The sequence below is a fragment of the Pygocentrus nattereri genome, chromosome 6 (assembly GCF_015220715.1).
Source record: "Pygocentrus nattereri isolate fPygNat1 chromosome 6, fPygNat1.pri, whole genome shotgun sequence".
NCBI classification, from domain to species: domain Eukaryota; kingdom Metazoa; phylum Chordata; class Actinopteri; order Characiformes; family Serrasalmidae; genus Pygocentrus; species Pygocentrus nattereri.
In genome coordinates, this window is record NC_051216.1 from 48715786 (window position 1) to 48730152 (window position 14367).

At 47.2% G+C, this 14367-nt stretch overlaps 1 protein-coding gene and 1 long non-coding RNA gene across 3 annotated transcripts in view; both read left to right on the forward strand.

The window, feature by feature from the left end:
- Positions 1-1173, forward strand: part of LOC108440487 (GRIP and coiled-coil domain-containing protein 2) — a 30213-nt gene extending 29040 nt beyond the window's left edge. For both annotated transcript variants that reach the window (XM_017719363.2, XM_037539556.1), the window contains one exon: positions 523-1173. In XM_017719363.2, coding sequence (XP_017574852.2) covers positions 523-596 — 74 coding nt within the window. In that variant the 3' untranslated portion in view covers positions 597-1173. The remainder of the gene's footprint in view (positions 1-522) is intronic.
- An 11793-nt stretch (positions 1174-12966) lies between these two features.
- LOC119263643 lies at positions 12967-13937 on the forward strand. The gene is made up of 3 exons (XR_005130423.1): positions 12967-13267; positions 13418-13591; positions 13704-13937. It is a non-coding gene; the product is annotated as an uncharacterized LOC119263643 (long non-coding RNA).
- The last annotated feature ends 430 nt before the right edge of the window (positions 13938-14367 follow it).

Sequence of the window (14367 nt, forward strand, 5' to 3'; positions counted from 1 at the left end):
GCTTTAGCTGATGATGTGCCTTCGTTCAAGACCATCGCCAGAAGCCGTGGCTGACTGCAGAGGTGCACACGCTGCTGAAAATCCGACTGCTTCCTCACAGCGAGAGCCAACCTGTCCATCGACTATACGGAGAATCCACAGACACTTTAGGACATCCTCCCACCCCTCACGAGGACTCTTCACCCTCCTGCCATCTGGCAGAAGGCGCCAGAGCATCCGTTCTACCTCCAGACTCCAAAACAGCCCCCCCACCCCCAGAGGCGGTCAGATTACTGAACGCACTGATGCCCCCCAACATCCACCTGGATCAACGTAGATCCTTTCCAGCATCCATCATAGTCTGACCACGCGGCCCATCACTGCACACCTGCACTTTAAATCCTGTAATAATTTGAAAGCTGCTGTGAGACTCAGTCTTTCAGTGTTTGCACCAGTTCCTCTCGTTTTGGACCTTTTCTGTTGGTCTCTTTTAATGTTCCCTCTGTAAAGCTGCTGCTGTACTAACCTGTCTTGTTGGTCCAGGTGAAGAGGAGGCTGCAGCTTCCAGAGGATCAGGATGGACCTCATATCTTCACAGTTGGTCTGGAATCAGATGAGACAGAAGCCCCGAACCAACACACGCCACGCTGGCCGTCCACGCTGGCCGTCCACGCTGGCCGTCCACGCTGGCCGTCCACACACATCTATTCAGCTACATTTATGCATAATTGTATAGAGATATCTCAGAGAATCTGCAGACGCCTGTATTTTTATATGAAGAGTATGTTACTGATTCGGCACATCTGAGCAGTTTGAAGGGAACGTTATGGGCTGTATATGCGAGGCATTAATGATTGTGTGATTAGTTATATAACAGATTCCTCTATTTTTCCTCTGCTTTTTATTTTACATTTCTTTTTGGGGTAGTACAGTTTTAATGATTTTTCTTCTGACCTGCAAAGCATGAAGTTAATGACCAATGTTGTTTAGATTGTAGAGAAAGCTTCTGTCCTCTGGGGGCTTTCAGTAGCTGCGACGGCAGAAACGGAGCCAAACATTCAGCCTGAATGTGGAGAGGGTCTTTAATTTATGTCATTTCCTCCCTGTCAATGTGAATCTGGTGTGTGTTGTGATGTCAGTTGGGTGAGATGGAGTGTCAAGGCCTGTTAGACTTAAACACCGGTAAGACTTGAATCCGCCTGCTTCTCTGTTTCTTCTGTCCACCTGACCCGTCCAGCGCAGTCTTGTTTTGGGAGTGACTTGCTGCTTTGTATTTATCATTACGGCACAGTTTAAATACCACGACCATGCGACGCAGCCCTGCGAGATGTTTCCTCAGCAGGGAGCAGAACATTAAAGGGCTTATTGTGACCTATTAAAACACCTGATTTCACTTAGTTTAATAATTATATAAGCATTTTACCCACAGGGTCAGGGTCAGGGTCAGGGTTAGGGTCAGGGTCAGGGTCAGGGTCAGGGTTAGGGTTAGGGTCAGGGTCAGGGTTAGGGTTAGGGTTAGCTTCAGTGTCAGTAAATCTGTTTGAATCAGCTCCTCTTCTGTAGAGTCTCTGTTCTAGTGCGGTTCTGCACTCTTCCTCACAGTAACTGAGATCTTCCTCGTCTCCTCTTCTGTAGAGTCTCTGTTCTAGTGCGGTTCTGCGCTCTTCCTCACAGTAACTGAGATCTTCCTCGTCTCCTCTTCTGTAGAGTCTCTGTTCTAGTGCGGTTCTGCACTCTTCCTCACAGTAACTGAGATCTTCCTCGTCTCCTCTTCTGTAGAGTCTCTGTTCTAGTGCGGTTCTGCGCTCTTCCTCACAGTAACTGAGATCTTCCTCGTCTCCTCTTCTGTAGAGTCTCTGTTCTAGTGCGGTTCTGCGCTCTTCCTCACAGTAACTGAGATCTTCCTCGTCTCCTCTTCTGTAGAGTCTCTGTTCTAGTGCGGTTCTGCGCTCTTCCTCACAGTAACTGAGATCTTCCTCGTCTCCTCTTCTGTAGAGTCTCTGTTCTAGTGCGGTTCTGCGCTCTTCCTCACAGTAACTGAGATCTTCCTCGTCTCCTCTTCTGTAGAGTCTCTGTTCTAGTGCGGTTCTGCGCTCTTCCTCACAGTAACTGAGATCTTCCTCGTCTCCTCTTCTGTAGAGTCTCTGTTCTAGTGCGGTTCTGCGCTCTTCCTCACAGTAACTGAGATCTTCCTCGTCTCCTCTTCTGTAGAGTCTCTGTTCTAGTGCGGTTCTGCGCTCTTCCTCACAGTAACTGAGATCTTCCTCGTCTCCTCTTCTGTAGAGTCTCTGTTCTAGTGCGGTTCTGCGCTCTTCCTCACAGTAACTGAGATCTTCCTCGTCTCCTCTTCTGTAGAGTCTCTGTTCTAGTGCGGTTCTGCGCTCTTCCTCACAGTAACTGAGATCTTCCTCGTCTCCTCTTCTGTAGACTCTCTGTTCTAGTGCGGTTCTGCGCTCTTCCTCGCAGTAACTGAGATCTTCCTCGTCTCCTCTTCTGTAGAGTTTCTGTTCTAGTGCGGTTCTGCGCTCTTCCTCGCAGTAACTGAGATCTTCCTCGTCTCCTCTTCTGTAGAGTCTCTGTTCTAGTGCGGTTCTGCGCTCTTCCTCGCAGTAACTGAGATCTTCCTCGTCTCCTCTTCTGTAGAGTCTCTGTTCTAGTGCGGTTCTGCGCTCTTCCTCGCAGTAACTGAGATCTTCCTCGTCTCCTCTTCTGTAGAGTCTCTGTTCTAGTGCGGTTCTGCGCTCTTCCTCACAGTAACTGAGATCTTCCTCGTCTCCTCTTCTGTAGAGTCTCTGTTCTAGTGCGGTTCTGCGCTCTTCCTCACAGTAACTGAGATCTTCCTCGTCTCCTCTTCTGTAGAGTCTCTGTTCTAGTGCGGTTCTGCGCTCTTCCTCACAGTAACTGAGATCTTCCTCGTCTCCTCTTCTGTAGAGTCTCTGTTCTAGTGCGGTTCTGCGCTCTTCCTCGCAGTAACTGAGATCTTCCTCATCTCCTCTACTGTAGCGTCTCTGTTCTAGTGCGGTTCTGCGCTCTTCCTCACAGTAACTGAGATCTTCCTCTTCTCCTCTTCTGTAGAGTCTCTGTTCTAGTGCGGTTCTGAGCTCTTCCTCACAGTAACTGAGATCTTCCTCGTCTCCTCTTCTGTAGAGTCTCTGTTCTAGTGCGGTTCTGCACTCTTCCTCACGGTAACTGAGATCTTCCTCGTCTCCTCTTCTGTAGAGTCTCTGTTCTAGTGCGGTTCTGCGCTCTTCCTCACGGTAACTGAGATCTTCCTCTTCTCCTCTTCTGTAGAGTCTCTGTTCTAGTGCGGTTCTGCGCTCTTCCTCACGGTAACTGAGATCTTCCTCGTCTCCTCTTCTGTAGAGTCTCTGTTCTAGTGCGGTTCTGCGCTCTTCCTCACAGTTACTGAGATCTTCCTCGTCTCCTCTTTTGTAGAGTCTCTGTTCTAGTGCGGTTCTGCGCTCTTCCTCGCAGTAACTGAGATCTTCCTCGTCTCCTCTCCGGTCTTCAGTGTGAGGAATGAGGAACAGTCTCTCTTCACTCCAAACTCTTGGGAAACTGGGCGAGTTTTCCGGTTTTCAGATCTGCTGCAGCTCATTGGAAAGAGTTTCAGAGAAATTTGGGCAGAGTTACGGTTTCTAGGCTATGAAGGACCAACTGGGTGAGCCAGTCTGCTACAGCGCCACCCTGAGGCAGAGCAGAGCTGCAGCTCTAGTTAGTTAAGACCACCAGAGACAGAAGCTGATGAACTACATTTGAGTGTCTATTTTTTCCTTTATAATTAGTTTCTTTTCATGGATTTTGTTTTTTGAGACATTCAGGGAGTTAAAGAGATCAGTTAGTGGGTCCCGGACCCCCAGGAACCCCCAGGAACCCCCATGTTTGTCACCTTGATTTTACTGTAACAGTAACGGTTGTTCCATCTGTTTATTTGTCGTTAAGCATCCGTTTAGAATATTTTCGACACGTTTGTCAGCTGCTTGTTTTCTGAAAGTCAGCTGGTGGAATCTCCTCGTCTCGGTCTGATGCCAGTTCTGTCCTCATTTAATGGAGATTATTATTGATATGAGTATCAGTTGCTTTGATATTGTGTAGATGTCCAACTAAAGCCTTATTTTTATAAAGTAGAAGCATTTTGTTCATTTAGCTGGTCTGTCATGACGTTCTGAATTCACAGTGGTCAGCAGGGTGAGGACACTGTGCTGACCGTCGCACCAGCACCTATTATTTTAATCATTGATTGTATAGATGCTGGCGTATTGCACATCAGGGCATTAGGTCACAGCGTGATTGCGATGGGAATTTACTGCATTCAATATTAATAATGATTAAATGAGTTTTACTTCTAACAATCGGGAAATGATCCTGAAGTCCTGTAAAGCAGACGAGTCTGTGGTGTGGGTTTCCTGAGGCAGCGGTTTTCGGGGATCAGGATTCCTGATATTTGCCTGTCATATTCATGGAGGTTGATCTGGAACAGAATGTAGTTTATACGCAGTGCAATGATGGAGAACACATAAATAAACAATAAATCCAGGAGCTGGAAAAATGTACTTATTTAACACACGGTGCTTCCCATAATCTGGAAAGCCTCCCAGCTTCCAGTCATCAGCAGGACTGATGTGGAATATTGTGGTGCACTAGATCCACAGATGAACTGCGAATCGGACGCTTTCCTTACTGGAAGCATGAAAAACATTAAAAACCATTTAAGAAGACGTGAAGCTCAAATGGGAGGTGGTGCTGATGTACGAGCTCCGGATCTCTAAACAGGTTCCTGCTACAAAAGTCTACAGAACCCTCGGACGTTCTGGTGTCAGTATGGTCAAAAATATATTCTCTCCTTTTTATTAATGTATATTTTATCAAAAAGGACGAACGGTCAGTGTCTTAGGTCATACAGCGAGGCCAAAACAGAAGAGGCTGTGCCTCGTTTACTCTCGGTGAGGTCGGGAGCGTCGAGGCTAAAGCTGTAGCTATGAAACGGTCAGTTACATCAGTCCAGTTAATGTAGCGGCTGTTTATAAGTCATAATAATAAAACTGTAATCATGACAATATTTCATGAATATTAATAATTGTGAAATTCTGTCATGATATTTGGTGGTGGTCAGTAAATGACTGTAGTGTTGCTGACCACAGCGTTGAGGGAGGGTTTTGCTCGCCATATGAATTAAAATGACTGGAGATTGAAAACATCAGCAGTTGGGCCCCAGAGATGTGGTGAAAACAAGTTGTGTGTGAAGTGCTAACAAAACAAAAATCAGTATAAACTCAGTTTGACCTGAATTACATTGAAAATGGTACAGCAGCATTTTATATTTTGCTTTATGAACTTTTTGTAAATATATAGTTGGGACAGCAGCATGTTTACCAGCGTGTGACGTCACTTTTCCTTTAACAGCACCTAGTAAGCATGTTGGGCACTGAACACGCAAACTCATCGTGGATTCACTGCCTTCTGCGTTTATTTGCGCTTTACTTTGGAATTGGGTTTTATCACGATTCACTAAACGCGCCGGATGTTTTGTTTTCCTGAAGTTTAATAAGTTAGAACAGAAAGAAAAGGCCAGTAGGGCCAGCGGTCAGAAACACTATAAGAAGTCAGGAATTGACTGGTTTTATTCACACTCTGAATAAGCCGAGTGAAGCCCACTGTGATGGTGTCATGATGATGCGCTTCGTCTTTCTGCTCACCCACAGTTCACCACAATAAACCCGAAGACGCGTGGGGCCGAGCGCTCCCAGCTGACCGTCACGCTCGGACTGCTGCGCTAGATAAGCTGACTGGGTTTCTGAGTCTAATGGTGAAACATCATCAGCACTGCAGTTTGGTTCAGGACTAGGCTTAGTCTGATCACAAGCCCCTCGCGAGGCTGAATCTGTGGCAGCTGTGAGGACACTGTGTTGACCATCACGCCATGCACCAGTTATTTTAATCATACAGGATCAGCTGCGGGTCCAGAAACGCTGCCATGCGTCATGCTCTGGTGGAACTGACCACTGGTGTGGGAGTTAAGCAGGCAGGCGGGTCAAACCCCAATAAACCTCAATAAACCTGACACAGGCAGCCAGGTGGTCTCGGGCTGGTACTCTGGGAGAGGCGGTGACTGTCAACGAACACTGACCACCCCAGAGGTCATTTTAGCAGGTTGTTTTAAATAAAACGTCCAGTTATTAAACCGTTTTAACAGGATGCTGACCGGTACGTTTACATCTACAGCGTTTAGCAGACACTCTGGTCCACGGCTACTGAACTGCTCTGATGTCCACTCCAAGCCGGAGCTGAGAACTAGAAGGAAATCAACTTTAGATATTAGGTCTAAAACCGGTTCATTCCGCTAAAAACATCTGGATTAAACAGAGTGAAGCAAAATCAACAGACTGGATGTTTTACATGAACGCAAACCTCAAACGCACCGCCCCACTTTTTACAGTGTAAGATGGACTGTACTCTGGTCATTTGTTTGGCCTTTAGTCCAGGGATGTGTGTGCTGTGGATTTTATTTTCTTCCACTTTTCATGAAAATGAGCACGTGGTCAGGTATGTACCTGTGAAGAAAGACGAAACTGCATTGCTGTCGAGCTGCTCTGGACAATGCTGACCACTGTGAGCTTAATAGTGGCTGCTCACTGTGGACGGACGGATCAGAACTTCAGATGTGTTTACACACAGACAGCGTCCTGGTACTGTATACAGTGAAAGGCCTGATGTCCGGCGACTTTAATCATTTAAACACCCAACGTATCTGGAAATATCCCCTGTTGGAGGTTGAGGCTGGACTGATATAGAGACTTTCAAGCCCATGTTTGTGTGTAAATGACGGTTCTGACAGTGGGTGGACGCTCCTGTCCCTGCATGGCTCAGGGCTCTGCTGATTACCCTGCTGCTCGTTACTGAGTGAGGCGAGGCGAGTCTGTCTGTAAAGGACTGACAGACACTGTAGAGCAGCTCTCTCTCAGCTCGGCGGTCAAGCCTGACTGCTCAGCACTGCCTCCGCCGCAGGCCAGAGGCAGCGGATCCATCTGGGAGGCAGCTGTTCTCGAGACATTGAGTCAAATGTGCCCCTCCGTCAAAAAGAGCTGTCTCCCTTCCAGCAGCCCGTCTGCATATCAACACGGCGCTTTTCTCCCCTCTGCGGCTGTCAGAACCGCCGCGGCGCCGGCCGTGTTTCATTAGGCCGGAACAAACGGCTGCCGGAATCAGTCGCATTCAACAGGCTCTGCTCTGCCGGCGCCACACCAGAGGATCCAGCCCCGAACAGCAGCCCTGGGTTCTGTTCAGTCTGTGTGGAGCCTGGAGCTCAGTATGTTCTGTAGCTAAGCAACATCATGGGGACCCCAATAAACCCACCTCAATCTACATGAACAGTTATTTTCACATAAATGTTTGATTTTCAGTAAAGCATCTTGTCTCAGAACCGAATGAAAGATCAAACGTAATCGAGCATGTTTTACAGTGAGCGGTGCGCCTCGGGCGTGGGCCGCTGCAGCCTGTAAGCCCAGATGTGCTTCTTCACGCCCAGTCAGGGTTTTATGTCAGAGAAAATGTAATAATGTAGAAGTGTATGAGCAGCAGGGGCCGTCTTACACCAGGAATATCCCTTTAATCTGGGAAACACCGTTAATGCACATTTTTATCATTTTAGGCGTTTACGCCGCGGCTGCGCCGTCTGAGTCGACCAGTCGTCCAACATTTAATTATCTCATTTTTTCAATTTTGTGCAGATTTTAAAATGTATGGGAATATTCGCTATTTTACCCGCATATCAGCGTCCAGACACAACATGCTCTGTTAGGGCTAGGGTTAGGTTTAGGGCTAGGGCTAGGGTTAGGGCTAGGGTTAGGGCTAGGGCTAGGGTTAGGTTTAGGGCTAGGGTTAGGGCTAGGGCTAGGGTTAGGTTTAGGGCTAGGGTTAGGGCTAGGGTTAGGGTTAGGGCTAGGGTTAGGTTTAGGGTTAGGGCTAGGGTTAGGGCTAGGGTTAGGGCTAGGGTTAGGGCTAGGGTTAGGGCTAGGGTTAGGGCTAGGTTTAGGGCTAGGGTTAGGGCTAGGGCTAGGGTTAGGGCTAGGGCTAGGGTTAGGTTTAGGGTTAGGGCTAGGGTTAGGGCTAGGGTTAGGGTTAGGGCTAGGTTTAGGGCTAGGGCTAGGTTTAGGGTTTGGGCTAGGGCTAGGGCTAGGGTTAGGGTTAAGGCTAGGGTTAGGTTTAGGGCTAGGGTTAGGGCTAGGGTTAGGTTTAGGGCTAGGGTTAGGGTTAGGGCTAGGGTTAGGGCTAGGGTTAGGTTTAGGGCTAGGGTTAGGGCTAGGGTTAGGTTTAGGGTTAGGGCTAGGGTTAGGGCTAGGTTTAGGGTTAGGGTTAGGGCTAGGGCTAGGGTTAGGGTTCTGTTAGTCTTAATAATAAAACTAGCTTTGGGTCCCATTCATGTCTGAAACGGGAATTTCATCACGTTGCAATGACTTGTGGGCAAAACTACATTCACACTGACTCACACAAGTGTTGTTGAGCTAAATCTGTCTGTCTGTCTAATCAGGGTGAAACAATATAACAGGAAGAATGAACATACAGATCCTCTCTACAGCCGGATATACACCTGCAAACGTACAACAGCCTGGAATCAGATCTATAGCCTGAGACGAAAGACGCAGCGCAGTAATGACCGGACAGGTAACGGCGTATAATGACCACTGAATCTTATTGGTACTAATATAAAGTGTCTAGTGTGGAGTGTCCAGATGTGTGAGATGTGCGATAGGGGCTACAGAAGGTGCGGTATGTACAGTAAAGTGTCCAGATGTTCAGATGGATGAAAAGGAGCACAAGATTAAGCCTGAGATAAAACCTACGATTTAACATGAGGTTCAGATTCAGCCCCCACCCCCCCCCCTTCTCTGCTGGTCCCCCTGGGAGGAGCTGAAGAGCCTGATGGCTCTGGGGACGAAGACCTCCTGAATCTGTGGGTTGAGCAGCTCTGTGACAGCAGCCTGCCACTAAACCTGCTCCTCCTGTCCCTGATGATGGTGTGCAGTGTGTGGCCATCATCCTCCATAATGGAGAGCCAGTTTGTGTAGTGTCCTTCTCTCAGCCACCTTGACCACAGAGTCCAGTTCCACACCGACCACTGACCCTGCTCGCCTGACCAGCTTGACCAGTCGCCTCTCCTCTCTTTTTCATGCTTCTGCCCAGTAGACCAGCATAGTTGTAGCCTAAAAAACTACCATAAGAAATACCTCCACTGTATAGCCAGAAGTATGTGGACACCCCTCCTAATCACTGAGGTCAAGTGTTTCAGCCACACCCATCACTAACAAGTGTATAAAATCTACACTCACACACACACACACACACACACACACACACACCAAGGGGCAATTTGGCATCTCTAGCTAGTCTGACTGCGTCTTTAGACTGTGGGAGGAAACCCACGCAGACACAGGGGGAACGTGCAAACTCCGTACAGAGAGGACGCTGGTCACCCGGCCGGGGACTCGAACCCACACCCTTCGTGCTCTGAGGCGACGGCGCCTCCCACATCATTTTAAAATGACATCATTTTAGGTCTGGGACGTTTAGCAAGCTAGCAAAGTATCCAGTGTCCACTACATCCCTGTGGAACTCTTGGAACCGAAGGTGCTGTCTGTGTTAGGACAGCTACACCAGCAAGGAAGACTTACCAGCTGGGGGTTTCAAATCAAGGCCCTCTCCGGTGGTCTGCTGTACATGAGGGGCTGTTTAAAGGCTTTGTTTTCTTCCAGTGTTGGAACATCTGCCCAATCAGTCTCTCCTCCCAGCACGCCTCAGAGACATCACCAGCACGGAGACCGACTGGGCCAGCCAGCCACGTCGGACGGACCCCTGCTGAAATAATCATGTGCACGCACAGACACTCAGGCACTTGTCGTGATTGGCCCAGGGCCCAATCGCGCTCCAGCTGAGTGATTGTGCACTCCAGGCTGTAGACGTCTCGTTTTTGTTCCTACTGTACGAGCTTTTCTTTTTAGTGATGCTGACGTTGTTAGAATGAACACAGATAGTCAATAAAATGAACGGCTTTATTTTCTCAGTGAGACTAAAACTCCCAGTTAAACTCAGAAATGAGCTGCAGGAGTAATCAGGGCAGAGTGTGGTTCTAGATACACTGGTCACGTTTGTATAATTAAAAATAAGAGAACAAATAAGACCCAGATAAAACCCTGTAGCCAAAAACACAGACAGTGTGAATATTTATTCAAATATGGCCTTTGACTCCATCCAGAATTTTCTGTGTGGTCTGTCAGGTGGACGAGTTTGACGCCCTAATTTAAAGCAGCAGAGATGCTGTGGAAACTCTCCCTGCATCCCGAAACGCTTCATCATGCTTGTTGTGGCTGCTAACAAGCCGTGTCAGTCAGCCGTGCTCGGCTGTCCTTTCTGCCTGCCTGTCAGGTAAACACAGCACTTCTGTCAGTCAGAGAAACGGCTCACTCCGCTCTGCATTCATCAGCCAGAGCTCATCAACAGGAAAACGCTACATCGACAGAGGCTTTCCGTGCTCCGGTCCAGCTCGATCCCCAGCCACAGTCTTTACTCGTCCAGCTGGGAAGAGCAGAAACACCTGAGACGCTGCACCTGCTTCAGTGCGAGTTTTGCGTGAGTTACAGAGTGTGGAATATTTATAGTCCCTGGGAATTATTTGCATCACAATGCTCTGACGAAACGTTGGGAGACATGAAGAGGCCGAATGAAAACACTCATTCATTCAGTCACCCACTCACTCACCCATTCACTCACTCACTCACTCACTCAATCGCTCACTCACTCATTCACTCACTCACTCACCCATTCACTCACTCACTCACTCAATCGCTCACTCACTCATTCACTCACTCACTCACCCATTCACTCACTCACTCACTCAATCGCTCACCCACTCACTCACTCACTCACTCACTCACTCAATCACTCACTCACTCATTCACTCACTCACTCACCCATTCACTCACTCACTCACTCAATCGCTCACTCACTCATTCACTCACTCACTTACCCATTCACTCACTCACTCACTCAATCGCTCACTCACTCATTCACTCACTCACCCATTCACTCACTCACCCACTCACTCACTCACTCAATCGCTCACTCACTCATTCACTCATTCACCCATTCACTCACTCACCCACTCACTCACTCACTCAATCGCTCACTCACCCATTCACTCACTCACTCACCCACTCACTCACTCAATCGCTCACTCACTCATTCACTCACTCACTCACTCACTCACCCATTCACTCACTCACCCATTCACTCACTCACCCACTCACTCACTCAATCGCTCACTCATTCACTCACTCACTCACCCATTCACTCACTCACTCACTCACTCACTCACTCACTCACTCACCCATTCACTCACTCACCCACTCACTCATTCACTCACCCACTCACTCACTCACTCACTCAATCGCTCACTCACCCATTCACTCACTCACTCACTCACTCACTCAATTGCTCACTCACTCATTCACTCACTCACTCACTCACCCATTCACTCACTCACTCCCCCATTTATTCACTCACTCACTCAATCGCTCACTCACTCATTCACTCACTCACTCACTCACCCATTCACTCACTCACTCACCCATTCACTCACTCACTCATTCACTCACTCACTCACCCATTCATTCACTCACTCAATCACTCACTCATTCACTCACTCACCCATTCACTCACTCACTCACTCGCCCATTCACTCACTCACTCATTCACTCACTCACTCATTCACTCACTCAATTACTTACCCACTCACTCATTTACTCACTCACTCACTCACTCATTCACTCACTCAATTACTTACCCATTCACTCACTCACTCATTCATTCACTCACTCACTCACTCATTCACCCACTCACTCACTCACCCATTCACTCACTCACTCACTCATTCACTCACTCATTCACTCACTCATTCACTCACTCAATTACTTACCCACTCACTCATTTACTCACTCACTCACTCACTCATTCACTCACTCAATTACTTACCCATTCACTCACTCACTCATTCATTCACTCACTCACTCACTCATTCACCCACTCACTCACTCACCCATTCACTCACTCACTCACTCATTCACTCACTCATTCACTCACTCATTCATTCACTCACTCACTCACTCATTCACTCTCTCACTCACTCATTCACTCACTCACTCACTCACTCACTCATTCACTCACTCAATTACTTACCCATTCACTCACTCACTCATTCACTCACTCACTCATTCACTCACCCACTCACTCATTCACTCTCTCACTCACTCACTCATTCACTCACTCACTCACTCATTCACTCACTCAATTACTTACCCATTCACTCACTCACTCACTCATTCACTCACTCTCTCACCCATTCACTCACTCACTCATTCACTCACTCACTCACCCATTCACTCACTCACCCATTCACTCACTCACTCACTCATTCACCCATTCACTCATTCACCCATTCACTCACTCACTCATTCACTCACTCATTCACCCATTCACTCACTCACCCATTCACTCACTCACTCACTCACTTACCCATTCACTCACTTACTCATTCATTCAGTCACCCACTCACTCACCCATTCACTCACTCACCCATTCACTCATTCACTCACTCACTCATTCACTCACGTACTCATTCATTCAGTCACCCACTCACTCACCCATTCACTCACTCACCCATTCATTCACTCACCCATTCACTCACTCACCCATTCATTCACTCACTCACTCACTCACTCACCCTTTCCTGGATATCTAAGCATGCCTGCATCACCTGTTTAAGATGCTTTACACGTCACAGTGTTTGTTTTTAATTTCAGGATGAATGTCCACAAAAAACAGCACATTTGAAAATATCCTGTACTGTTTTGTTCAAATACAGGCCAAAGTAGATTTATAACTCCCTGTTTTTATTCTGCTGTCCTAACGTTTTTGGAATAGGGGTTGTGGATATTATTCTGGGTTACTTTGTTAAATTCCTCTCTAGCACTAACGTGTAAGGTGGAGTAAGGGAATCTGCTTGTTGACATGCACACATGACCAAGTGCCTCTGATGCATCTTGCCGGTCAAGTCGGCACACGGGGGCTGATATATGAAGCACAATTCTAATAAAAAATGATGCACCAAAACTGCAAAGACAGAGAGTCACGACGCTGGAGGAAGACGCCCGAGACCGAGGCCATAATTGACGATAACTCAGAGACGAGGCCGTGAATAATGTGTGTTCAGTGATGATGACGGCTGAGGGATGAAGCTGTAAGTAAAGCGCTGAGAACTGATGACGTTCAGTTACTCGGTTTTATTGTCTTTATACGTCATACGTCTTTTCCTGTGTTTAACATCTCTGTTCACTTGAAACAGGTATTAAGGTGTTTTGTGTGGGTTGTTTGGCTGTTTAAACCACAGGATCTACTTGGTTTGGGTGACTTTATTAAGTGGACCATGTAAGAGTAACCAAGCCCACCTCAAGCCCAGTAAACGTAACAGACAGAGGCTTCGTTTCACCATGTAGGACATACTGAACCCGAATATTAGAGAAGATGACGACGGTCTTCAGTGGTAAATGTCCATAATGACGTGGTGAGGCAGAGTGAGAGATTCCCAGCTGTAATTGTCTATCATTTGATTTCAGAAGTCTATGACTGTGTAATGTCCACAAAAATGATCTAATGTTCAATTTGTGACCCCATAGGGACCCTGCACTGTTTTGGTTTATGGGAAAATATTTGGCATCTGAACGATGAAGTCACGGAGCCAGAACACCAGCATCACTGCAGACACCAACTCACTGCTCAGCAGAGGGAATTTTATACAATAGTTCAAGAATTCTGCAAAGGAGAAGTGAATAAAATGATGAATAATGTACTGTAAATCTGTCTACACTGTCATTATAACTTCATTCTCAGCGCTAAACTGCTTCCCTGGAGATACAAGGTTTTGTTATAACAGCAGCGATATATTTATAGACAATATTATACACAATATATACATTTTATACTCTAATGTCCAGAAATAATGTTAATAAAACGATTTTATTATTTTCTGAAACACAGGACATGTTCAGTGTACAGCTTGGCTCTGTGAAAATCTCAATGATAATAAATATATTCATATTTCAGATCCAGAGGGTATGTATGCTGTCCTCGTCAATCAGCGATAATCGATCAGACGACGGCTCCAGGCTGGGTGTAGCGGTCAGTACCCTGTAATATGGTGGGGCTGTTGATGTTTGGGTAACAGACTGTGTGCAGCTCCAACACCACAAACCTCAAACCCCTTAGCCCCCCGAGCCAAACGCTCTTAAAGCCCCCCTAACTGTCCTCCACAGTGGCCATTAGCATGGCGTGGGCTTTAAT